The sequence below is a fragment of the Gopherus evgoodei genome, chromosome 3 (assembly GCF_007399415.2).
Source record: "Gopherus evgoodei ecotype Sinaloan lineage chromosome 3, rGopEvg1_v1.p, whole genome shotgun sequence".
NCBI classification, from domain to species: domain Eukaryota; kingdom Metazoa; phylum Chordata; order Testudines; family Testudinidae; genus Gopherus; species Gopherus evgoodei.
Window position 1 is genome coordinate 25830096 of NC_044324.1, and position 25490 is coordinate 25855585.

The 25490-nt window shown below is 47.9% G+C and overlaps 1 protein-coding gene across 1 annotated transcript in view; it reads right to left on the minus strand.

Moving 5' to 3' along the window:
* LOC115648135 (protein eva-1 homolog C-like) overlaps positions 1-25490 on the minus strand; it is a 315587-nt gene that overhangs the window by 13139 nt on the left and 276958 nt on the right. The window contains exon 6 of the mRNA XM_030555305.1: positions 5084-5248. Coding sequence (XP_030411165.1) covers positions 5084-5248 — 165 coding nt within the window. The remainder of the gene's footprint in view (positions 1-5083; positions 5249-25490) is intronic.

Below are 25490 nucleotides of genomic sequence, written 5' to 3' on the forward strand. Positions count from 1 at the left end.
TGTGTTTCACTGAGATATAATTTCCCCTTCAGAGAGGTGAGGGAACACGGGTTAATGATTTGATTTTATTTGTTGAAGACTGGAGCTGAGAAGGCAGCTAATTCCAGAAGGCTGAAAGAGACCCTTTCAGACCTTATCAGATCACTGCTAAGAACTGGCTGTACCTTGATCTGTCTGCAGACACCATAACCAATGGCAAAATATGAATTGTTTCAAACACATTAAAAAGTCAGCCCATAGAGATAGCTCCATCATCCACCTACGCGTGTGCAAAATCCTAGGGCTGTTAAACCTTTTAAGACTCCTGTCCCTGTGTATCTGGTACAGGCTGCAAACAAACAGTGCACAGTAGCTGGCAATTGCATCTGGCTTCCACTTATCTGCTAGTATTAAATTCAGGAAACTGACAATTCTGGTGCATGAAATACCATTACTGTTGAGGGAGCAAAGTCACTTTCAACTCCAGCCTGCAGCGCATGAAAATCCACGTTTGTTCACTGTCTCTCTGTGTTTGCATTTGCACAGCTCACACCCAAGGTGAACGGTTACATTGTTCATTTCACACTGTACACACCTGGAAGCTGTGTGGCCCCCGAGGTCAGCAACAAAGATTTGGGAGTGAGAGGGAAATAAGTTAATTTAAAATGTCAGCAGGGGTGATGGCTCAGGTGGATAAATGCCTGTGTGGTGCTGCATCTTATTAGTGTGGCTTCAGAGATTCATCAAGTCTAAGACCAGAAGGGACCACTGTGCTCATCTAGTCTGACATTCTGTATAACACAAGCCACAGAACCTCCCCAAAATAACTCCTAGAGCAGATTTTTAAGAAAAAAACATCCCATCTCGATTTAAAAATTGTCAACGATGAAGAATCCACCACGATCCTTGGGAAATTGTTCCAATGGTTAATTACTCTCAGGGCTGGTCTACACTGGGGTGGAGGGGATCGATCTAAGATATGCAACTTCAGCTACCCGAATAGCATAGCTGAAGTCGAAGTATCTTAGTTCGACTTACCTGGCCATCCTCATGGCGGCAAGTCGACTGCCGCGGCTCTTCCATTGACTCCGCTTACTCCTCCTGCTAAGGTGGAGTATGAGTGTCGATTTGGGGATCGATTTATCGCGTCTAGACAAGATGCGATAAATTGATCCCCGATAGATCGATTCCTTCCCGCCGATCCAGCAGGTAGCGTAGACGTGGATGCACTGTTAAAAATGTAAGCCTTATTTCCTGTCTGAATTTGTCTAGCTTCAATTTCCAGCCATTGGATGGTGTTAGACCTTTCTCTGTTAGACTGAAGAGCCCACTACTCAATCCCCATGTAGCTACTTACAGAGTGTAATCAAGTCCACTCCCTTAATAATCTTCTCTTGCTCATGTTAAATAGATTGAGCTACTTGCCTCTCTCCTTACAAGGCAGGTTTACTAATCCTTTAACCATTCTCTTGGCTCTTCTCTGAACCTTCTCCAATTTATCAACACCCTTCTTGAATTGTGGGCACCAGATCTGGACACAGTCTTCGGACAGCGGTCACGCCAGTGCCAAATATAGCGGTCAAATAACCTCACTGCTTAGAGCTGTATGCTGCAGTGATGTCTAGCTGTTAGAGTAGGGGACTGGCCATGGGGAAACTTGGGTTCTGTTTTCAATTCTGCCACTGAATGACTGTGACCTTAAGCAAGTCGTTCAAGCAAAATTTTTCAAACATGGATGCCTGAAGAGAGGCACCAAAGGGGAAATTTTCAAAAGCACCTCAGATTTAGGAGCACTAGTCCCACTGAAAGCCAGCTTTACAGATGAACAAACTAAGACACAGAGGGGTAAAGGCCGACATTTTCAATAGGAAAGTCAATGGCACGAAGGGCGCTTTTGAAAATCTCCCCCTAAATCCATAGTTCAGCACCTTAATAAATGCCTTGATTTTCTCCACTAAACTCCTAATGTGAAACGAAAGGAAGCAATGGGTGCTCAGCACCTCCAAAATCCAGGCCATTTATCTAGGTGCCTAATGTTGGGCCCCACATTTGGATGCAGTGTTCTTTATCATTCCGTGCCTCAGTTTCCCTAGCTGTAAAATAGCAATGACACCTATCTCAATGAGATATTGTAATCACTTTTATAAGGGACTTTGACAATCACAGATAATAAGCTCTACTGGAGTTTAATTATTATTATTGTCGTGTCAGTTGTCCTCAGCCCAAGGTCTGAGCAGTTGTGAAGGGTATTTGGGCCCTAATCCAGTAACTCTTGTAAGAGCCTTCAAAATGCCATTCCCAGCCCCAAATTGCTGACATGGCAGGAAAAGTAGTAATTGGAAGTGCCACATATTTGGGGAATTAAAGGGGAGCTGAATAAGTCAGAGAAGGAAATGTAAAAGGAGTCCAGGTTGTGGCTCTGGTATTTTACAGTGTTTTGCAGGCCAGTTGCCTCATGCTTTAAAAGGGGCATGTTTCTAAAGGGATTGTGACTTGCCAAACTAGCTATCCTCAGGGAACTGAATGGAGGAGATATGGGAAAATTTGACTCTCCCTAAATAACTTTAATTATTTCTTAATATTATTTCTATTACAGTAGCATCTAGGAACCCCAGTCAAGCATCAGGGCCCCATTGTTCTGGGTGCCGTGCAAACAACTAATGAAGAAGGCAATCCTTGCCCCAGAGCATTTACAATTCAGGTGTGAAAAGACAGAGAAAACTGACCAATGGGGTGGCAGCTGGGGGAAGGATGAGGTAATAAAATGAAAAGAGCTTAGCAGAAAAATGGAAGTCTCAGCTCACTATTTGCCTCGCCAATGCCAGAGGGCAGCGAGCTGCAGGAATCAGAGCAGAGGTAGGTTTTATGGAGGGATTTAAAAGACAAAGAAACAGTGAACGAGGCTTTGATGGCTTACTCCCTTGCATGCTCTGTTCTGTCAGGTTTTCTTTTAAAACACAGCAGCAGCATGTGCCAGTCTATAGCAGAGACTCTCACATGGTGATCAGGACACCACTGACAGGTGTACAGCAAAGGCAAAACACTGTTGGCTGTTACTGAATCTCAACACTGCGATGCATGGATGTGTCCCCTGCTCGGTGTGCGTTCTGTCTCCCCCCACCCGTGTCCAACCCACAGAGCATGTGACTCTGATACTGCTCCCAGCTAGGGAATGCTGGTCAAGCTGTGCAGGGTCATACATTAGCTCTCGAGGCTCAGTCTCCAATGATGACCAAGATGAGAGTCAACATGTGGATGGACTCTATCCTTACAAATAAGCACACCAGTAATCTGGTTAGAGTGGTACAAGTTATAGTGGTGGCAGGGCTTTACTGCTGATTAATAGCCACCTCTGCAGCAATTGTGCATAATGTAAATGGAGAAGAAGAGATAATTGATAATTGATTAATCCTGTGCATATAGTCCATTCATTTCCAAAAGGGAAACATCCCACTCCCTGCACCTGGAGCGTCCCAACAGCTCAGAAGCCATAACAGTGTCAGTGTACATGGTGGAAGGCTAATGGGGAGGCCTGCCACCTTTTAGTCTTCGTCCTCTTGGGCAAAGTAACTGCATTGCCACATGGTGGTGTTTCCCTGTGGCCACATGGCATCATCATTCCATGATGCAATGTCATGATATGAAGTCACAATATCCCAGGCAATAATTGAGAACTCTTTTATGTCAAAATTGGGGCTGTCCCATGGAAAACAGAAGACGTGTCAATTAAGCTTCCTTAGGGAACAGATAAGTGAGTGCAGGCCAGCAATACCGACTCAAGACCCACCTTCTGATATTGCCGTGCCATTTATATGCGGGGCAGAATTGCGAGTTTACCATGGGTCCTCTGCAACTCTGGTGACCTCAACAAGCCCCTGTTTCCTTTTCTCCTGCTTTTCCTTCCTGCTACAGCCCCTCCCACATCATAGATTCCCCAGTGTTTTCAGAAAGCTCCATAATGGGGACAAGCCTGTCTGGATCTCAGCAGGACAAAGATTTCAAATCACACCCCTATTTGGGGCTTCCCCATAGGATGTGCTGTGTACTAGATCAACAAGGCAAGGCCCAGGGGGAGACAGACAGAGACCTGCTGGGCTCTAGCTGTCCTGTGGAAACACTGCACAACAGGCATGTTTTCTAGGAGGCAGAGTGAAGAATAATTTCTCTACTTTGAACAGTAAAAGAAGTTCTGCTCTTTATTTTCTCCAGTGGAGCCTTAGTTCAGTCAAACAAGTTCCTAAATGAATGGTTGTCTGAGCACTCTACACTCCAGCAACAAGCACCATAAAGCCACAGAACTGGTTTTCTAATCTGTAGGATCGTACAATCAGCCAGTAAGGGCGGAAAAAAACTACAGCAGTTATGCAGGAGGAAAGGAGGTCTATTCTATTGCAACTAAAGCATACCATGGAAGGGCCATCCACCACTGTACACTGTCATCATCCATCTCCACTGGCTCACCATTCACTCCAGGATCTGGCTAAAAGTCACCCACATTCCTCCATGCCTATCTCAGGGACGTTGTCTTCCCCTGTGCTTTGCCTGTCGCTGGCCTTCTCTATGTCACCACTGACGGTGTAAGGGCCTTCTCCTTTGCAGCTCCCAGTCTTTGGAACAACCTCTCCTTATCTTTGCAACGTGTGCATCCCATTTCAAACCTGTTCCCTCTGACTTTCTCTGGCCTTTTTTCTTCTTTGCAATTATATCAGTTAAGGTTGCAAAGCATTTTGGGATAGAGTTTTATGAAAGATGTTATACAGAATAAAAGGATAGCCTTAATCTCACTAAAGCCAGTGTGAGCTTTGCCGCTGACTTCAGTGGAGGAGGATCATGCTCTAAAGCTGTATGGTAATCATTGTATTGTGCTGACAGACACTTACTGTACTTCACTGCTGGAACGGTACAGAGAACTCATAAGCCACAAAGTCATGAAGTAGTTGTGCAATGACAAAACTGTATTTCTCCCACTGCTCCGAAATGGTGGAGCTGATGAACTGCACAAATGCCCGAGTACAGATTCTGGTATTTAGCGTCCATTAATGGGAACTCATCATTGTAATCACTGCTGTTAGGTTTCTGTAAATATTGTTTCAGCCTTAGCTACCTGGCAGAACGCGCTCTAGAATGGACAGCGAGACATCAGGAAAGAACACGCCATCCCCTATAACATTCGGATCGTACACTCTTGGCTGCTGTGGAAAATGTGGTTGCTGAATTCCTTGGTAGTTGGTTGGCTTTGGCTGGGTTTCATGCAGAAGCTTCTTGGGAACTGCAAGAAAAAGCACAACAAGAACACCACAATCATTAGGATGGGTTATTTCAGCTGGTAATAAACTGAATTATTGCATTATGCTACAGGCTCAGCTCATATTTAATTATACTGTAAGCAGACCAAAGACATGCTCATTTACCACCATCAGGAGTGTGCTATGAATGCCCAGACAGCCAGATTCAATATCGGAATGCAAGGCACTGTGAACTTAGTAAGACATCGTTTTATTTATAATTAATATTGTAAATTCTTTAGACTGGTATAAATATTTAGATGAGGTGGGGAAAAAAAGATCTAGGAGGTAACACAAGTCTCTTCAAGACACTGATTTAACATCCAAAAATGAAAAGCAATCAATGGATTTATGAATGTTACACCTCCTGCAGTGCTATAGCACTGCTCTTCTCAAAGTACTTTACAGACATTAAGCCCTCGTGAGACAGGTAAACAGTATTCCTTCTTCTAATCCTTTATCTTAGCATATTATCTTTTACTTCAAATGCTACTGAAGAGAAATTAAGGCAAAATTGAACCATTCCTTTGTACAATTACAAACCAGCGTAACAGTGCATAACACTACATTTATTGCTTTGGACCACGAAAGTCTTAGTAAGAGCAGGGTATTTTGCTCCCCTCAGCTGTAAATCAGCAGAGTCAGTGGAACTATCCAGATTTACACTAGCTGAGGACCTGGTCACACAGTAAATTAGCATTTGCCACACAGAGTCAGAACATCAGTTCATTTAGTTTGGTGGTGTCTCCAGCAGGCCAATACTTGATGTAACTACAGAACATCTGAGGAAGTGGGTGTTCACCCACGAAAGCTCATGTTCCAAAACGTCTGTTAGTCTATAAGGTGCCACAGGATTCTTTGCTGCTTTTACAGAACATAAGTGTCTTCCATACATGTTAGCGTTAAGAAAACAAAAGTAAAGTCTCCATGAGAAAGCATAATACGTGTGTTCCTTCCGTGAAACCCTACACTTAAATCAACACAAAACGGTGGTTTCATTTCTGCAGACAGTAGAGTCCTTAGAGATTTAAAGCTGCAGGACACTGAAAATTAAGGCATAACTATTTTATATAGCTAAAAACACCTCAAAGACAAGTGTGAAAAAGGACCTGGCCAAGTGTGCAACACTGCACATGGAGGGAAAGTCCTTCCTGATCTCTAAGTAATTAGCTGACACCTTGAAGCATGAGATCTGATTACCCTTATCATTATTGAGCCTGCGCAGCTACCAAAGCTAAGGACCAGGAAGTAATCCAGTCACCTTGCTTTATACTGTATTAGACTTGCTGTCTTTGCTGAGGCTGAGAACTGTAACTGCATTTACTGGCAACCCTTTCATGTTTGGCAGCCAAGGCATCAGCACTTACACTTCTAGCATTATTAGTAGAATCTCATCAGGTCAGGAAACAGACATCTTAAAACACCCAAAGCCCTAACTTGTGAATATCAACAAGCTGGCACAGCAGTTTCTGGAGAGAACTGGAGTGGCAAGACTCCTTTTCAGCATGGGCAGGAGAGGAAAAAGACGGTTACTCACCTTTGTAACTGTTGTTCTTCGAGATGTGTTGCTCATATCCATTCCAGTTAGGTGTACGCGCCGCGCGTGCACATTCGTCGGAAAACTTTTACCCTAGCAACTCAGTGGGCCGGCAGGTCGCCCCCTAGAGTGGCGCCACCATGGCGCTCCATATATACTCCTGCCGGCCCACCCGCTCCTCAGTTCCTTCTTGCCGGCTACTCCGACAGTGGGGAAGGAGGGCGGGTGTGGAATGGATATGAGCAACACATCTCGAAGAACAACAGTTACAAAGGTGAGTAACCGTCTTTTCTTCTTCGAGTGATTGCTCATATCCATTCCAGTTAGGTGAATCCCAAGCCTTACAAAGGCGGTGGGGTCGGAGTGAAATGTGGCAGAATAAAACTGCCGAGCCAGAGGCTACAGCCTCTCTTGAACCAGGGCATACTGCGAAGCAAAGGTAAGGACCGAGGACCAATGTAGCTTCGCGACAGGTCTCGTGGGTAGAAACACGAGCCAGCAAGGCGGCAGATGAAGCCTGAGCCCTGGTAGAATGCACGGTGATGTGGCTTGGGGAAATATGAGCCAAATCATAACAAGTGGGGATGTCCGCCATCACCCAAGATGAGATCCTCTGAGAGGAAAACAAGCAAGCCCTCCCTTTGGCCCGCTACCGGGGCAGAGCTGGGGCACCTTAGGAAATGGTTCTGTCAGCACAATATAATGCGAGCACTCCACAGATGTCCAAGGAGTGCAACGGTTATGCCCATTGCGTTGAGCTGTGGGTAACATGAAAGGCCAAAACACCTTAGGGAGGAAAGCCGGGTGCGGTCATAACTGCACCTTGTCTTTGTGGAACCTTCGTAAGAGCTCTGATCTCAGAGACCCGTCTGGCCAAGACTAGGTTGAGGCCCCAGGGCGGGGCTGGGCGGCGCACCCGAGGGTGCAAGCGCTCCAAGCCCTTGAGGGACCTCGAACCCATAGTGGGACACTGAACGTCCATCTTAGCCTGCTGGAAGGTAGGGATGGCTGCTGAGAGTATCCTCAGCGATGATACCGCCAGATCCTGCCGCTGAAGGCCAGAGGCAGGCCAAATAGAGGGGATCGAGACCTCAGCAGGAGCAAGATCGAGCGTACTGCAGCTGTAAAGGAAACGCTTCCACCTGGCTCGGTACGTTGACCAGGCGGAAGGCTGCCTGTCACCCCGACTCAGGTACGTGAGGCGAAGAGGCTGCAGGTCCAAGTGACGAAGCCTGTCATTGCCCTGAGTGATGAGGTCTGGGCTGACAGGCCGAGCAACGTGGTATGTCAGTGCTGCCTGGACCACTCTGGAGTGATCATGATGATGATGCACGCTCCGCCCCTGCGGAATTTGAGCAGGACGTAACGAACCAGTGGGAACAGCGGGAAGGCATAATGCAGTTGGCCGTTCCACGGCATCAGGAATGCGACCAAGATCGATTCCGAGGAGAGACCTTGGAAGGAGCAGAACACCTGGCATTTCCTGCACTCGCGGTGAGCGAACAGGTCTGTGTGAGGAACCATTTCCACTTCCGGAAAGCGGGACGCCTCACATGGGGCAGAGTGATGACTCGTAAGACAGGAAAGACCTGCTGAGTCAAAGAGATAAGACGTTCCGAACGCCTGGGAGAAAGGACGTCGCCAGCTCCATCGAGTGGGCCATGCAAAAGACCCGGAAATGGATGGCCTCCTGACAAAAAAGGGGGGAGGACTATGTCCCCCCTGAATGCTTATGAAGCACCTGGCCATTGTGTTGGCTGTAAACACCGAGATACAACGGCCTCGCAGCTGCCGATGGAACCCCTGGCATGCCAGGCGGACTACTCTCATTTTTGGGGCATTAATGAGGAATGCCAGCTCCCTAGAAGACCGAAGGCCTTAAGCTCGGAGGTGACCATGAGCACTCGAGCAGAGAGATGATGCGTCCGCCGTCAGGGGCAGTGAGGGCTGGGGCGGATGAAACCGCATCCTGTCCACACCAAGGAGGGAGTTAGCCACCACTCTAGGGAGCCTAAGGCGTTCGAGGGAACGGTGACTACCATGACCATTGGCTCCCTGTCCAAGCGGTACGCCGAGGTGGGCCGGACTTGGAGAGGACGGAGGCGGAGCTTGGCGCGTTTGGTTACAAACTTGCGGGCAACCATGGACCCAGGAGACTGAGACAAGAACGAGCTGAGGTCGTTGGGAAAGCCTTCAGACCTCAGATGATTGATGCCATCGCCTAAAACCGCAGTTGCGATAAGCAGGCTCCGGCTAGGTAGGAGACCAAGATAGCCCCTAGGAAGCCCAACCTCTGCGTGGGAACCAGAGCGGATTGCTCTATTAGTAATCATCAGGCCTTGATCTGTGAATAAGACCGTGACGATGCCCACGGGCTGAGTGGTTTGTGTGTCAGAGTCTCCTCGGATAAGCGAATCGTCCCAATACGGAAAAACGCATATCCGACATAGCTACGGTAGGCGGCGACTATGGCCGTAAACCGGGAGTATTCACCGCTGGCTATAAAGCGGAGGCATCTCCCATGCGGAGGGAAGATGGCATTGCAAAAGTACGCGTCCTTCCTATCCAGGGCGGCATAGTAGCCCCCCTGAGGCAAGGATGGAATAATGGTTCCCAGGGATACCATGCAGAACTTCAACCTTATCCCAAACCGGTTGAGTCCATGCAGGACCAGGGAGGTCTGACCTGTGGTCGAGTGGGGGACTAGGGCATAACGGGAGTAAAATCCCTAGCCCCTTTCGTCCGCTGAAGGGGGACAGGGCTGGAGCAATTTTAAGGTGGTACCTATGCTCCATCGTGCGCAGGACCCAGCGATCTAAAAGTAACTGGGGCCATGCCAGGAGAAAGCGGGATCAGGATCCCGTCCTGCGACTGGTACACCGCCCTCCGGCGAACCTTGGAAGGTCCGTCTTTGGTCCCAGTGGTAATTGCGAGGGACCTTGACTTTGGCTTTTTAGGGGGCCTGACGTTTGTCTGCGACCACCTTGGCCTTGCCGTTTTCCAGAGTTCTGCCTCTGGCTAGGCACAGAGTATGGCGGCTGGGGCCATAAAGGCCTGCGTTTGGTCGCAGGCGTATACATGCTGAGACGCATTAGGACCCTATTGTCCAGCAGGCTTCGCAGTCTGGGGCTGTCTCTGCCGCGAAGATGCCTTTACCAACAAAGGGTAAATTCTTTCCCCCGTCCTCCAAGACGGCAGCGAACTCTAGGTGGGAGGTTCGAGGGAGAAACTCCTCCACCCAGGTGCTATAATTATCGCAGCTAAGCAAGGCTTGTTGCTTTGCTACCCAGAGGTGCAGGGCCCCTGCAGAGTACACCTTGCACTCGCCAAGGCTCTTTCCGCTTCGGGGCTGGCGCCCGCTGGCCATGATACCAGGATCGTGGTCCTGAGCATAAAATCCGCGCATATGGGGTGACACGGATGCGTGTCCGGACGGCCATGGAGGTACTAAAAGAGGGCACGGGCCGAGTCCCTGACTCACTCGGACCTTGCCCAACTCGGCACCGGGGACCGGCATCGGGAGGCGTATCGGTACCTGGAACGAGATCCAGACCCGCAACCAGAACGGTGTCGGGAGGTCGACCGAGATCTCGAGGCTCGGAGAAGAGCTACAGGAGTCAAGGTACCTGCCCCGGTGCCAGATGTCGGAACGGTGCCGATAGCGGGTCGGCGAACGGGATACCGACCGGTGCAGCGAGTGTGACCAGTACCGAGGAAAACAGTACCGGGACTGCCAGTGGTGTCCGGCGTGCCGACAGGACTTGGAGCGTCTGCGGGACCGTGATCATAGACGGTGCCGCTCTGCTGTACTGACAGGGGACAGTCCCTTGAAGAGACTGTATTACCCGTACCGGCGGTGCCCGGGTCAGGCAGCACTGACTCCGTCATGGCACTTAGAGCCCTCGCCGTTGGTAACATCTCCGGCGCGCAGGGAACAGCAGGCTCAACCACAGTGCGTACTGGGGAGCTGTCAGGCACCGGATTCGACGGCCCTCGTGGGGCCGGGATCCATGGTACCGAGGTCATCAGAGCTTCGGTAGGTGCCGGTGCCGGGAGAACCGAGTTAGATAAGCCGTCTGGCTGGGGTGCCGTCAGCACTGAAGCAGCGGGAGTAATACGCTCAACCACGGCGCGTGCCGGGGAGCCGTCGGGCACCGGATTCTACGGCCCTTGCGGGACCGGGATCGACGGTGCCGACGTCATCGGTGCCGCAGCAGGTGTCGGTGCCGGGCGATCCGACTTAGACTAGCCCTCTGGCCGCGGTGCCGTGGGCACGGAAGCAGCCGGAGAATTAGCTCGACCACGGCGCGTGCCGGGGAGCCGTCAGGCACCGGATACTACGGCCCTTGCGGGACCGGGATCGACGGTGCCGACGTCATCGGTGCCGCAGCAGGTGTCGGTGCCGGGCGATCCGACGTAGACGAGCTCTCTGGCTGCGGTGCCGTTGGCACGGAAGCAGCCGGAGCAATACGCTCAACCACGGCGCGTGCCGGGGAGCCGTCAGGCACCGGATTCTACGGCCCGTGTGGGACCGGGATCGACGGTGCCGACGCCATCGGTGCCGCAGCAGGTGTCGGTGCCGGGCGATCCGACGTAGACGAGCCCTCTGGCTGCGGTGCCGTTGGCACGGAAGCAGCCGGAGCAATACGCTCAACCACGGCGCGTGCCGGGGAGCCGTCAGGCACCGGATTCTACGGCCCGTGTGGGACCGGGATCGACGGTGCCGACGCCATCGGTGCCGCAGCAGGTGTCGGTGCCGGGCGATCCGACGTAGACGAGCCCTCTGGCTGCGGTGCCGCTGGCACGGAAGCAGCAGGAGCAATACGCTCAACCACGGCGCGTGCCGGGGAGCCGTCAGGCACCGGATTCCACGGCCCTTGTGGGACCGGGATCGACGGTGACGACGTCATCGGTGCCGTAGCAGGCGTCAGCGCCGGGCGATCCGACTAGACGAGCTCTCTGGCTGCGGTGCCGCTGGCACGGAAGCAGCAGGAGCAATACGCTCAACCACGGCGCGTGCCGGGGAGCCGTCAGGCACCGGATTCTACGGCCCTTATGGGACCGGGATCGACGGTGACGACGTCATCGGTGCCGTAGTAGGTGTCAGCGCCGGGCGATCCGACTAGACGAGCTCTCTGGCTGCGGTGCCGCTGGCACGGAAGCAGCAGGAGCAATACGCTCAACCACGGCGCGTGCCGGGGAGCCGTCAGGCACCGGATTCTACGGCCCTCGTGGGACCGGGATCGACGGTGCCGACGTCGTCGGTGCCGGGCGAGCCATCTTAGACGAGCCGTCTAGCTGTGGTGCAGCTGGCACAGAAGCAGCAGGAGCAGTAAGTTCTACCACGGCGCGAGCCGGGGAGCTGCCAGGCACCGGATTCCCTGGTCCTGGGGGACTGGAATCGACGGAGCCGAAGTCATCGGTGCCTCTGCAGGCCGGATAACGCAACTGAGGCGAGCTCTCTGGCTGCGATGCAGGTGGCACGGAAGTAGCGGGAGCAGGGGGCTCAACCACGGCGCGTGCCGGGGAGCCGCCAGGCACCAGCAGGAATCGTAGACTCTCTCGACCTCGGAAGAAGGGAACGGTGCCGAGTCGACATCGGTCCCGGCGACGGTCGGTGCCGGAAGGCCTTGGTGGTACCGGCGGGGTCCGGTGCCGAGGAGGCGCTTCTGCCCGCCGCTTGAACATCGCTCCGCGCCCAAGGTGGAGGGGTAAGTGAAAGTCCCGCACCTTTTTGTTCTCGGCTTAAAAGCCTTGCAAATGGGGCACTTATCTGTCAAGTGTGATTCTTCAAACAGGAGTCATGTAGATCTCTCTTCGGCCGCGGCTTCTGGCAAGCCGGGCCCCTTTTGAAAACCCGGTGAGCCATGCATGGCTCCGGCACTGGGCTCATGGAAGGGGCTACTTCCTGAACCCCGCTAACTAAACTAACCATGTTAGCAAGGAAAACACGTATAACCATACAAATATATATATAAAAGTGTTATAACTGCATAATTATATACGAGAAAACGAGTAGCTAGGGAAGTGGAGGTCAGCTAAGCCGCGCTCCACTGTTCCAACGACCGACACGGGCGGTAAGAAGGAACTGAGGAGCGGGTGGGCCGGCAGGAGTATATATGGAGCGCCATGGTGGCGCCACTCTAGGGGGCGACCTGCCGGCCCACTGAGTTGCTAGGGTAAAAGTTTTCCGACGAATGTGCACGCGCGGCGCGTACACCTAACTGGAATGGATATGAGCAATCACTCGAAGAAGAACATATTCTCCAGAGGGTAACTGAACAGAAGCCAGGTGAATGCCAAAGACCAGAACAGGCAGAAAGTTCAGGAAGCATGTAGAGTGGATTGAAAATAGTGTCTTGCAGCCAAGCGTGTCAAAAATAACTAACAATTTGGAGTGTCAAGTTTGAGGTGCCATAAATGGGCCTGATTTTCAGAGGACAGGGGCTCAGCACCCTCTGAATATCAGATGCCTTAACACAGTGGTCCTTAAACTGTGGGTCAGAACCCCAAAGTGGGGTCGCCAGGGCTGATATTAGACTTGTTGGGGCCTGGGGCTAAAGCCAAAAGTCCAAGCTTCACCACCCAAGGCTGCAGCAGAAACCTGAGGGCTTCAGCCCTGGGCAGCAGGGCTCAGGTTACAGCCCCCACCCATCCAGGGCTGAAGCCCTCAAGCATCAGCTTTGTCCCCCCCCACCCCCCGGGGAGGAGGGCTCAGGTGTAGGCTTTGGCCCCCGTGCCTGGGGCAGAGCAACTCAGGCTTCAGTCCCCCTTCCCAGGGTCTTATAGTAATTCTTGTTGTCAGAAGGAGGTCACGGTGCAATGAAGTTTAAGAAACCTGCCTTAACAGATCTAAGTTGGGCACCCAAAAATAGAGACATCCAAAATCACTACTTATTTCTGAAAATCGTAGCCTGTCTTCAGATAGCAGCGGTGGTCAAACCTTGGATCAGGAGCCACATGCAGCTCTTTTACAGCTAAAGTGTGGCTCACGGAGCCCTCCAACATCCCCCCCTCCACCTATGAGACTGGAGGGGGGGAGCGAGGAGTTTCTGCCCCATGGTGGTGGTGATGGGGGGGAGGGGATAGAGGCTTCTGCCAGAGACGACTGGTGCCTGCTGAGAGTGGGGGGGCACAATTTGAAAGTTCAGCCCCCCAACAGCTTGAGTCACGCCCCCCTCAGACATGCCCCCCCTTTATCCTCAATGGCTCCTCCCTGCAGCTCCTAGGTGTTAGCTCCACATGGAGAGGCAGCAGCAAACAGCTGAGAGCAGTAGGGAGGGGCCTCTGCTTTAGCTCCATGGGGAGAGGCAGCAGCAAAAGCAGAGCTCTCCCTGCAGCTCCCAGCTGTTTGCCGCTGCCTCGCCCTATAGCCGCAGCTCCCAGCTTGCTGGCTCCAGCAGCTGCCCTGCAAGGAGGAGGCTCCATGGCATCATGTGACTGAGCAGTGCCAGCAAACCCAGGCAAAAATTGGGGGCGGGGGAGCGACATGACCCCACATGTTCCCTCATGCATTGCCTGTGACTTCTGCCCAGCAGGGAGAAGGGTTTCAGGGCTTCAGTCCTGCAGGGTGCACCTGCTGGGGTTCAGGGCTTCAGCAGGAGTGGGGCTAAAACCCAGAGCTCTGGCAAACACACCCTGGATCTCAAACTTCTGAAGATTGTCAAATGCTGCTCTGAGGGTCAGTAAATGTGGCCATCCCTGCTATAGAGTGTCTTTCCTCCCAAAGGGTCCCAGATTGCACCATGGATCATTACAGACTGTAAGCAAAGTTCAATTTAAAAAAAATGAAGGAGAAGAGGGTAAAATTTCACAGAAATTTTTCCTATATTTGTTTTCTGTTTTTGGACCAGGTCTTCATAGCCTGTGAGAAAGAATCTTTTCCCGCACCACTGAAGTGCAGTCATCTCTGGGATGGAAAATAGAATGGGGCAGGCTGGATCCCTATTTCCATGTAAACATTCTGAATAAAATGGGGGAAACCACTGACCCCCTTTTCCTAAGCACAAGCAGGAACAGTAGAGCCAGCATATCCCCAGTTAATGCTCTGGCATCCAGGCCACCCCCAGCAACCTTATCCCCTAGGAAGCCCTATCTGTGAGAAGTAAGCGTGATAAGCCTTATCCTGAGCAGGAGAAGAACCTCACGAAAGCCGTCCGTAATTGATCAATAGCCTCCCATGAGAAGTGGGGAAAGCCCCATCATTTAAAATTGACTGCCTACCTGGGTAGATGGCGCCCATCATCATCGTATCTGGGCATCTCACAGTCTCATGTGTTGATCCTCATGACACTCCTTTGAGGTAGGGAAGTGCTATAGTTCCCATGTGACAGATGGAGAACTAAGGCCAAAATCCCCAAAGGTATTTAGGCTCCTAACTTCCACTGAAATCAGTAGAAGAGAGAGACTAAGTTACTCAAGGTCTCACAGGAATCCAGTAGTAAAGCTGGAACTTGAAGCCAGATCTCCCAGGTCCCAGGCTAAAACCCTACTCACCAGACAATCTTTTCTACCTAGAGGGGCTAATGCTCTTGGGAATACGCAGAACGGAAGTGTACTGCATTGACAGGGCGGTCTAGGTGACCTAATCTCGTTTCCATGATGCTATGATAACATGCAGGGCAGAGTTAGAAAGAAAGTCAAAAAGCAAAAGCCCCTCAAAAGGTCAGCATCCATGCAATTTCCAGTTAGCTTCTGTGTCCCAGACGTCTGGCAACCAGCTAGCCAAGAAAGATTAAAACATCTGGTTCCTTTGAAATACACCACTCAAGTTATCACAAGAGGAAGAGGAACTAATTTGACATAATATGTGGTGTCCAGCTCTAGCCAGCTGTCAAGAAAAGGAATTTACATTACACTTCTCATTAAAAAAAAATGTTACTTGGATGTTATACTTATCTCAGCATTAAGCAAAGGCATCCTGACAAAGCATGGCACACACAGTCTGTACAGTTCAGTCAACCAATAGCTAAAGCAATCCAATCAAAAACTGAGCAAAGCAAGTGGCATGTATAGGGAAGATTGGGAAAGGAAATGCTCTCCAGATAGTCTTCAGCTGAAATGCTAACACACCTTGGTGCCCTGGGTTCTACACATAAAATGAACATTACAAACTGAGTAACTCCAGGGGGTTTGTACAGATTACGGGTCTGGTAAAGGGATACAGAAACTTTCACCTCTAGGTCTATTTAATCTCCCACCTGGAGCAGGGTACATGCATTAAAAGTTGTGTTGTGCTGAGATATTATGGCAATGGGACCATATACATACCTAACATATATTGAAAATTTCAGTTGAATGTCAGGATAAACTTTCTGAGAGGGAGATGTATTCGGCTGTAAAATTGTCTCTCAAGGGAAGTGGTCAAATCTCCAGTACCTGAGATACTGTGGTATCTAAGCATTCTCCAAAATTATGAAGTGTACACACAGAAATCTCAGATAATTTGAGCCCTACAGCCCAAGGCCCCCGGGCTTGAGTCAGCTGACCCAAGCCAGCCATGGCTGTGCTGTGGGGCTTTTATTCCAGTGTAGACATACCCAGAAAGGAACAAATTTAAAAGCAGAGTGTGCAACACAGAATATGCACACAGCCAGAATCATGCTCCTTAACTGCCCATAGCATGTTGGCATCACTATCTAACATGCTGTTTTCTACCTGGGGTTACTCGAGTCTAGAATCTCTCTCATGGGGCAAAAAACAGGAGCTAACGAGGATGCATTTAGAATCACAGAAGTAAGAGATGGAAAAACCATCCATCAACCCACCTCCCCGCTAATCAGCATTCCCTACAGCACATTTTCACGGGTCTAGTTTCAAACACTCAGGTGCTGGGGATTTGACCACTTCCCTTGAGAGACAATTTTACAGCCGAATACATCTCCCTCTCAGAAAGTTTATCCTGACATTCAACTGAAATTTTCAATATATGTTAGGTATGTATATGGTCCCATTGCCATAATATCTCAGCACAACACAACTTTTAATGCATGTACCCTCATGACACCCCCAGTTGTACAGGTGGTAAACTGAGGCACATAGAAACTAGATCATTTGCCCAGAGTCACAAAGGAAGTCTGTGGTAGTGCAGGGAATTGCACCTAGGTCTCCTGAATCCCAAGCTGGTGCCCTAGCCACTCTTTCTGTTCATTAATTTCATCCTTACTGTTAGATCTGTCCTTCTGTGCTACCCTAAAGAATGCTACCCCCACATTCCTGGAATACTGCCCTCCTGCAGCTAGTGCTTTAAGGATTGTGCAAGCTGAATAAACTGTCACTTCAGAGAGGAAAAATACATCCAGAGTCTATCTGGGCAGGCTGGGGTCAGCAATTGCTGAAGCTCAACATGTTATTTAGATAACAAACAACTTACTATGGATAAATGCCCATCATAAATTACTCCCATTTTTTAGAGGAGGGTAGATTCCTGAGAGAGGATGAGGTTAGAACCATGAAAACAAACAGCAGAATCCACATTTACCAAAAAAGGACCATCTGTGACTTAGAACAGTTCAGAGAAAATGATTCTTTTGCCTGTCTCTTGTATATATGTGAGCTGTGTGGACTTTACATGCTGCAAAAATAAAATCCACTAACTTGTTGATCAACTGAATCTGTTAAAAGAATGGATTTGGGCACAATAAAATCACAATGCTGAGATCCGGAAAAAAAGAATGAGTATGTTAGAATACGATGCCCCGATAATGCATTTAGCCATCTGGTGCATTTATTATTATTCATAATAGTCACATCAGTTTACATTTACAATGTATAGGGCCTTTCATATCCCTATGCTGTTTACAAATTTAAGACCAAATTCTGCTCACTATATTCACACAAGCAGCCCCACTGAAGTAAATGGGACTACTTGTATGATTAAAGCAAGTAGCAGGAGACTTTTACAAATGTATAGCTTATAAGTAGGTACTGCTCCAGCAGTTCCACTACAGAAGAATGCAGCAGCCTCTAATGTAGAATGCCACTGCTCCAAATAGCACACAGCAATGTCACATAACTGTTCAGGAGAGGAAGTGAAGAACACCCTATCCAGCTGAAGTTTCAGGAGATTTTAAGTAGACTAGTCCCAGGGTTGGAATTTGGCCAGGAAGCTGGAATTTAAAAATCTTTACTCTTGTGAAAATGGTAACAGATCATTAATGACCACACATGGTCAAGACCTCAGCTTTTTCATCTCACCCATTTATTTTAAAAGGTAGGCTTTGGAGACTAAAGTACAATGGCGTATAATCCTGAAAATGAATGCAAACTCCTCCCCTCAAAAATAATTACTTGACCTCACACAAAAGTGTTTTTGTATGAAACTGTTTCAAACCTCTGACAAAAGGAAATGACTCACACAGCCTATGGTAAGTCCACTTTCCTGAACGTCCCAGAGCCTTGTGGGAAATCAAGTGGGACTTTCTGGGAAAATATCTCTGTCATACTGTAAGTCCCTCCCCGCAACCTGCCTACACAGATCAGTCCCATGACTCAAAGGAGTCCCTGCTGTACCTCCCAGGGGGTTGCTATTTACTATGTGACACTGCTTTAAACAGATGCAAATATTAAATATCTCTGATGGAAATGGAGTAAATTTCAGCTTTTGGGAAAAGTTAAAAACTGTGATGCATGGCTGCCTGTGTGTGAGCTTTCCAAAAACTATGCCAAGACTTCCCCTGCAGTAGCCCTTCTGTCTCCACAGGGGCCTGAGCCAAAGCCCATTGAAGTCATTGGGACTCTTTTCAATGATCTCAATGAGCTTTCAATCAAGTCCTACATGTGTTTAGAATATCTGCTTCCTTAGTTGAGAAACCAGGTTTGTTTACATCCTGATAGCAGCTCAAAATCAATACCGCTATGGAAGAGCTTCCAGTATCTACCTACCTATCTAGTTTCTTATACCATAGTCATCACTGTGGTATCTGAGTCTCTTGGATTCTATTGTGTCTTGCAGATGGCCAGCCAAATTTTGACTGCATAAGCTTTATTACCAGTGAGGAGGTGAAAGGCACAAAGAACACAGCTCAACTTTCAAGATGTGCAGGACTGGATGTTAAGAGGAAAAACAGAGATTATGTTGTTGGTTTGTATACTGAGCATTTGCCATGGAGTCATTAAAGGAACGAATGTATAAGCCTATCATGTCATTTTTAGATTCACTTTTCTGACTATCCCCACACTGCTATTTTACATGGTGCTTCACATCTTTGACTCTCATGTTTCTTCCATCTTTTACTTTTAAAAATTGGCATTTGAAGTTATAAACAGCTTTATCTGCTAGCAACAAAAACCATAGTGTGTCCTGTCCTTGGGCTGTTTTCCTCTTCTCGGTTCATATTCCTGGTTTTTCTCTTGGCTCTTTTTTCACCATCTTGAATTTCATAACAAGATACATAGCATCTATTGCCAATGATTCATAAGTCTGCAGCTTGCTGTGGCTTTTGCTTTCCAAAGGGCACAGTGGAAAAGTGTCTAGTATTCTAGGGTGTTATGTACATATTATATTTGGAAAGAAAGAACCTGTGATATAAAGAGACACTCTCCATCCCAGCTCTGTTAGATTGTTATATGCTCCCAAATGTAACGTAACTCTGCATTATCACACGGTAATGCACATGCAGTCACATAGGGCTCAATGCCTAGGCATCTTACGAACACCACTCAGCCAGTCATTTTCCCCCTAAAGGGTCCTCCATCAACCAGGAATTGCCAGAGCTCACCAGCACTCTGGCTATGCCCTATTTCCCCCTGAAACATCCACATCATGCCCCCTGGGCCAGGAGGGGATAAGAGAGCATTACCACCTGTCCTGCATTAGCCAGACAGTCCCACATGCTAGGGAATCCCCAGCTGAAGAGCTGTGTGAGTTTTCCATCCTTTTAAATCCCAGGAGTGGCACAAAGAGGGCAGTGTGGTGTTCAGGACTGAGGCTATAATGTCTTCATTGTCATTTCCACATGCTGTTATTTTCCAGTGTAGTAGCGATCCGTGAAGACATTTTTAGACTAGCAGTCTGACACCAATGTCATTGCAACCAATGCCCTGGAGTAACTCCACTGAGTTAAAGCAAGTTGCCTCAGATTTACACTGGTGCGTAGGTAAGATCTGAATTAGGCTCGTTGTATTCAGTTCTTGATGCTTCAGTTACAGAAAAATGTAGATTAATTGGAGGGAATTCAGAGTCCAACAACAATTGTCAGGATGGACTGACAATCTAGGGAGTAGGATGATGGTCTCCAAGTATATGAAGGTTATAAAATGAGAGCCACAAAACATGACTTTGGATCTGAATCTTCTTAAAATGCATGGCTGTTCAGCTCTGGGGTACTGGCCCAGCTCTAATGTGTATATAATAGAATGACATTAAGAAAAAGTAGATTCTCTCTCCCATTTGCAATGTGCCCATCCCTGTAGTTTCTTGTTGCAGTCTCAGGCTGCAGATCAGGAAGATCCCCCAATGGCAACTGTGGAATTGCCTCTTGAGGCAAGTGGTGGAAATATTTGCCATTTAAAATTCCACTGGATAAATGAGTCGATGATGTACTGCAGGGAACACTTCTGTACTGGAAGGGACATGGATGGGGTGACCTAGTGAATCTTTTTAATCTCTAACTTCCTTTATTCTATCATGACTATCGATTCAACATGGTATGTAGTTGAAAATGCTGACTCATGCAACAGCAGTGCAGGACCGGGGTCAAGGTAAGAATGATGGGAAAAATCAATGGGAGAGAGTTGCCTCTTAAAATGATGGCTATGGGCTCTCCGGTAATCTTGTGAGCTTTGAGCTGTCTCCTTTATGTGCTTTTTACAGTCATGTCAATCAGGCTGCAGACTTTAAGACAGTCAGATGTCCATGGACATCCTGTGCCCACATTGTTCCAGTGCTGTACACATGTGTTGTATTCGCATATGTGTGTATGTATATACGTACTCATACACATACGTTATCATCTTCCAAGTGTGATATAGAATCTCCATGTATATATTGTGTCCTCATGTAACTGCATGCTACTGCAAGTAGCTGCCAATTTTCTGGAGCAGCAAATAGTTGCTGATTGCGTCAAGTTAAAATGTTATTAAAGTGTGTGCTTTTATGCACATGTTGCTCTACTTTGGCTCAAAGGGGTATTTCTCACCACATTTTGTCAGATTAATCCACCAGTTAACCCTGATGAACAAACTGGAAAACGTATTATATATACATTTCAAAAGTGTCAAGCAAAAAGCATATGTTTCCAAGCTCTGATGACTTATTCCCATTATAATGGTGCCCAAAGACCCATTTCAAGGCCATTCTGACAGGCACTGTACAGGCATTAAGTAAAAAGGGAACATAGGCATTAACAGGTGTGTTGTAAACAAGACACGAGAAGTCATTCTTCCGCTTTACTCTGCGCTGTTTAGGCCTCAACTGGAGTATTGTGTCCAGTTCTGGGCACCGCATTTCAAGAAAGATGTGGAGAAATTGGAGAGGGTCCAGAGAAGAGCAACAAGAATGATTAAAGGTCTTGAGAACATGACCTATGAAGGAAGGCTGAAGGAATTGGGTTTATTTAGTTTGGAAAAGAGAAGACTGAGAGGGGACATGATAGCAGTTTTCAGGTATCTAAAAGGGTGTCATCAGGAGGAGGGAGAAAACTTGTTCACCTTAGCCTCCAATGATAGAACAAGAAGCAATGGGCTTAAACTGCAGCAAGGGAGATTTAGGTTGGACATTAGGAAAAAGTTCCTAACTGTCAGGGTAGTTAAACACTGGAATAAATTGCCTAGGGAGGTTGTGGAATCTCCATCTCTGGAGATATTTAAGAGTAGGTTAGATAATTGTCTGTTAGGGATGGTCTAGACAGTATTTGGTCCTGCCATGAGGGCAGGGGACTGGACTCGATGACCTCTCGAGGTCCCTTCCAGTCCTAGAGTCTGTGAGTCTATGAGTCTATGAGTCTATACCTAACCACAATGCAGAGTGAGAACTCAGGAATTACAGCAGATGCTGGGAGCTCAGTTTGCAAATCTGGGCACCTGTTAGTAGTGTCCATTTCCATGTGTGGGTAATAAAAAAGACACATGGTGATCAACCCAGCAAGTGTGGCACAAGGGGACTGCTCACCTAAGGCAGACATCTCAAGTCTCACGCCTGAACTGTGAGCTTTGAACCTTGTCTCACATATTCACGCCCAGCTCATGAAGTCTCACGCATGGCTACAGCCCAGTGCGGAGGGAAGGGCCTGGGGTAGGGTAAAGGAGAGGGTTGGAGAATGAGCCTGCACTGCAGTCACCCCACAGCAGCAGCTTCCATCCACAGGAACAGACCCTGCCATGTGAAGGGGAGTCCGGGACTGGGAACAGAAGCCCAGTTGCCTGTTCGCAACACCACTCAAAGTTGGCCTGGCTGCCTCTCCACAAGGGGCTGTGTGATTATGCCAGCCAGCTCTGGTTACTATCCCCCATTGGCAGAGGTGCGCCCCAGCCCATGCACAGCTGGAGGATGATGGGGTGGAAAGGCTGCCATCTGATGGGCTGTGGGAGCCGGGATGCAAGGGGAAGGCAGTAACAAGATCTGGGTGGCATGAGGCAGAGCTCCTTCCCTGCAGAAGGAACAGAGAGGTGGTTGAGCCAGTGTGTAGTGTTGCAACAGAGCCCATGAGCTCCTGCTCCCAGTCCTTGTTTCATTCAGTTCCCCATTTATTATTAGTGGGTATATTAACAGGTATGTTAATAGATTGCCCATATTTCTGGGGCACCATATTAGTACTCAGAAAAACTCACTCACTACAACCTTGCCAACTTGAGACCTCTGCACAGGGCCAGATTCTTAACCCCTTTACTTCTACTGAGGAACAGTTACTCTTATGAGTAATCCCACTGCCTTCAGTTCAGCTACTCTTGAATGCACAATACTCACTGTTCCTTCAGAATACTTTCAGAAGCAAGATATTGTATGTCACATGTTTTCCTGGGAAACACCCAAGCTGTACAAAGAATTTTCCATCAAGTGGCATGTCCCATTTAATTTGGGGCCAAGTGTCACACTGAAAAGTTCTGCATTTAAAGATGCTTTTTTGCAATGGGAATTTTCCATTGAAAATTAGCTTTCATGGGGCTATCATGCAAATAACTGTTCACTAGTGTGAGAGAGGGGTTCATGATCCATTCAGTGAGAGAGGCTATATGGGATCTCATCTTTAGTCACCTGAAATGGATGGTTGTGTGCAACGTTCAAACTAGCAATAAGTCATCTGAGTGGAACAGGATGGAAAGAGAAGAGGCAGAACCCTGTGGCACTCTGTAGTGTAGCAGATGATGGTCAGATGTGAAACGAATGTCAGAGAAGTAACTTCAAATCAGGAAAGGAAAGTACCCAGGACAGTGACTACATCCACAATCACACTAGATAGTCTAACTATTTGTAATAAGGGAAATAAAGTCTCATGCTTTAGGACATTCACCAACCACTAACTGACAGGAGTTAGGAAGATATTACACCCCTGTGCCTTTATGGATAGATTACGCCATAATGTTCCACTATGGGGTTACTTGCACCTTCCTCTGAATCATCTAATATTGGCTACCAACAGAGACATGGTACTGGACTAGACTGGCCACTGGTCTCATTCACTATGCCAATTCCCATGGTCCCATGAGATGCCCAAGTCTTGCTTGGAACACCAGAGAAGGAAAGAATGATCAATAGTCTTGAAATTTGAACAAAGACCATGAAGAGGTATCTGTGGTTAGAGACAGAGGGCACGTCTATACTTTGAGCTGGAGACAGAATTTCCAGCCTGAGGAGACACACCCGCACTAGCTCTGATGGAGCTACTGTGCTAAAAACAGAGTGTAGCCACAGAGATGCAAGCTGTACCTGTGCTGGGGTGAGCAGCAGGAGGGACTAGTCACCTCAAGTATGTTGGGTGACCCCCAAGAATGACGGGTACCCACTTGGGGCAGCTAGCCCTTCCTGCTGCTCACATTGCCATGCTTACATTTGCTACTTACTCAATCAGAGCTAGCACGAGTAAATCACCTTGAGCTGGACATTACACCTCTGGCTAGAAATGTAGCCATAGAGTAAATCCTTTACCATGCTAGAAAGGATAGCTATTGTATCAGAAATCTTGTTACTTTTGTAGACCAGTGCATGTGTGCAAATAATTACTATAGAACAAGATACACTATCCTTCAAGCACAAGTTATCAAGCTTGATGCAGGAATTACTGGATAAAAGTCAATGACCCGTGTTATACAGAAAATTGGCCTCTGTTGGTCTTGAAGTCCAAGGATCTATGATTGAAGTGGCAAAATTGTCTTCCCTATAAGTTCTAATATTCACATGGTCATAACTTTTGAGATATTCTTCTTTGAGGCTAAAACTTCCTAAGCTTGGTGTCAGCTCATAAGTGAATCAACCTGGAAAGTTTGAGAAAAATCTCTTTAGAAGTTTTAAGTTATGAAAGCATTAAAAAAAATCCTGTTTTTAAATGGCAGAAATCTTTGCCTTTTCATTAATCTTTGCCTTTAAATGATTTGGGATGTATCCTGTGAAAAGTACCATATATGGCTTATGTGTTTTACAAGCAAGCCCCATAACATACAACATTTCTTGCTTTCGGGTCTTGGGGGTACAGTAAGTACGATACGTTCAACCGTAACTGCAATTGCCACTGCAAGTAACTGCCTGTTTTCTGGAACAGCAAATTATAGTCACTTTCTTGTTGCAGCATACACCAAAATGCACAGTACATTCAATAAGGCCAGAGCTTTTGTTTACCCTGGAAAGAAAAGAGAAAGACATTACTGAGCACCTACAGTATATTCTTATGCAACTAATACCACAGTGATTTCCATGCCAAGCATAATCTGTGACTTCAGAAAAAGCTGTGGGAAAATAGAGAGCTGGATGGTCTTGGCAGCTTTCCAGTTCTTAATAATAATAATTAAAAAAATAAAACATGAGGGTTTGGAGCATAAATATTTGTTTCTGAAGCTTAGCCTATTAAATCCTGCGTACTGCCATTGATTTTATGAAATGCTCATCCAAAACAACAAGCAGCATTATTCATCCACACATGCTTGTCTTTTCCTAGTTGTCACTCTAGTCAGTTCTATTGAGCACAAGGGTTTAGCCTCATTAAGGCTGCTATCTTGGTACTATGCTAAACAAAGGCCTTACTGGCTTTAATAATCCTCATGCTGGTGAGACTTTGCAGGATTCAGCCCTTGGAATGCAAAATACTCTAGACAGGGACTCCTGGGCAAAATTCTGACCCCATTTACCCCAAAGTCAATCTGGTCTAAGGCCTCTGAAGCCCTCCATAAAGCGGAGTAGAACATGGTTGTCTTTGACTATTTATGAAGGAGAAAATCACAGAATCTGTCATGCCTCTAGCCCCTGCAACAGATAAGCAGTGTTAATAATCACTATCTTAACTTCCTTCTACACCAGGAAGCCATCAGCACAGTATCTTCAAGGACCCCTGTTCTTGGGCCACACAAGATGAGATAGGTTCTGGAAAGACCACTAGTGGCCTTTACTAAGCACAGCCCATCTTGTGTCTCTTGTATAGCCCAGCTAGCATATTGCCATCTTAGCTGCTTCACCCTTCAAGATTACTGCACTCAGGAAATTAAAAAAAACCAAACAAGATGTTTCTTAATCCCTAGGGTCTTCAGAAGGCTTTCTTATTACT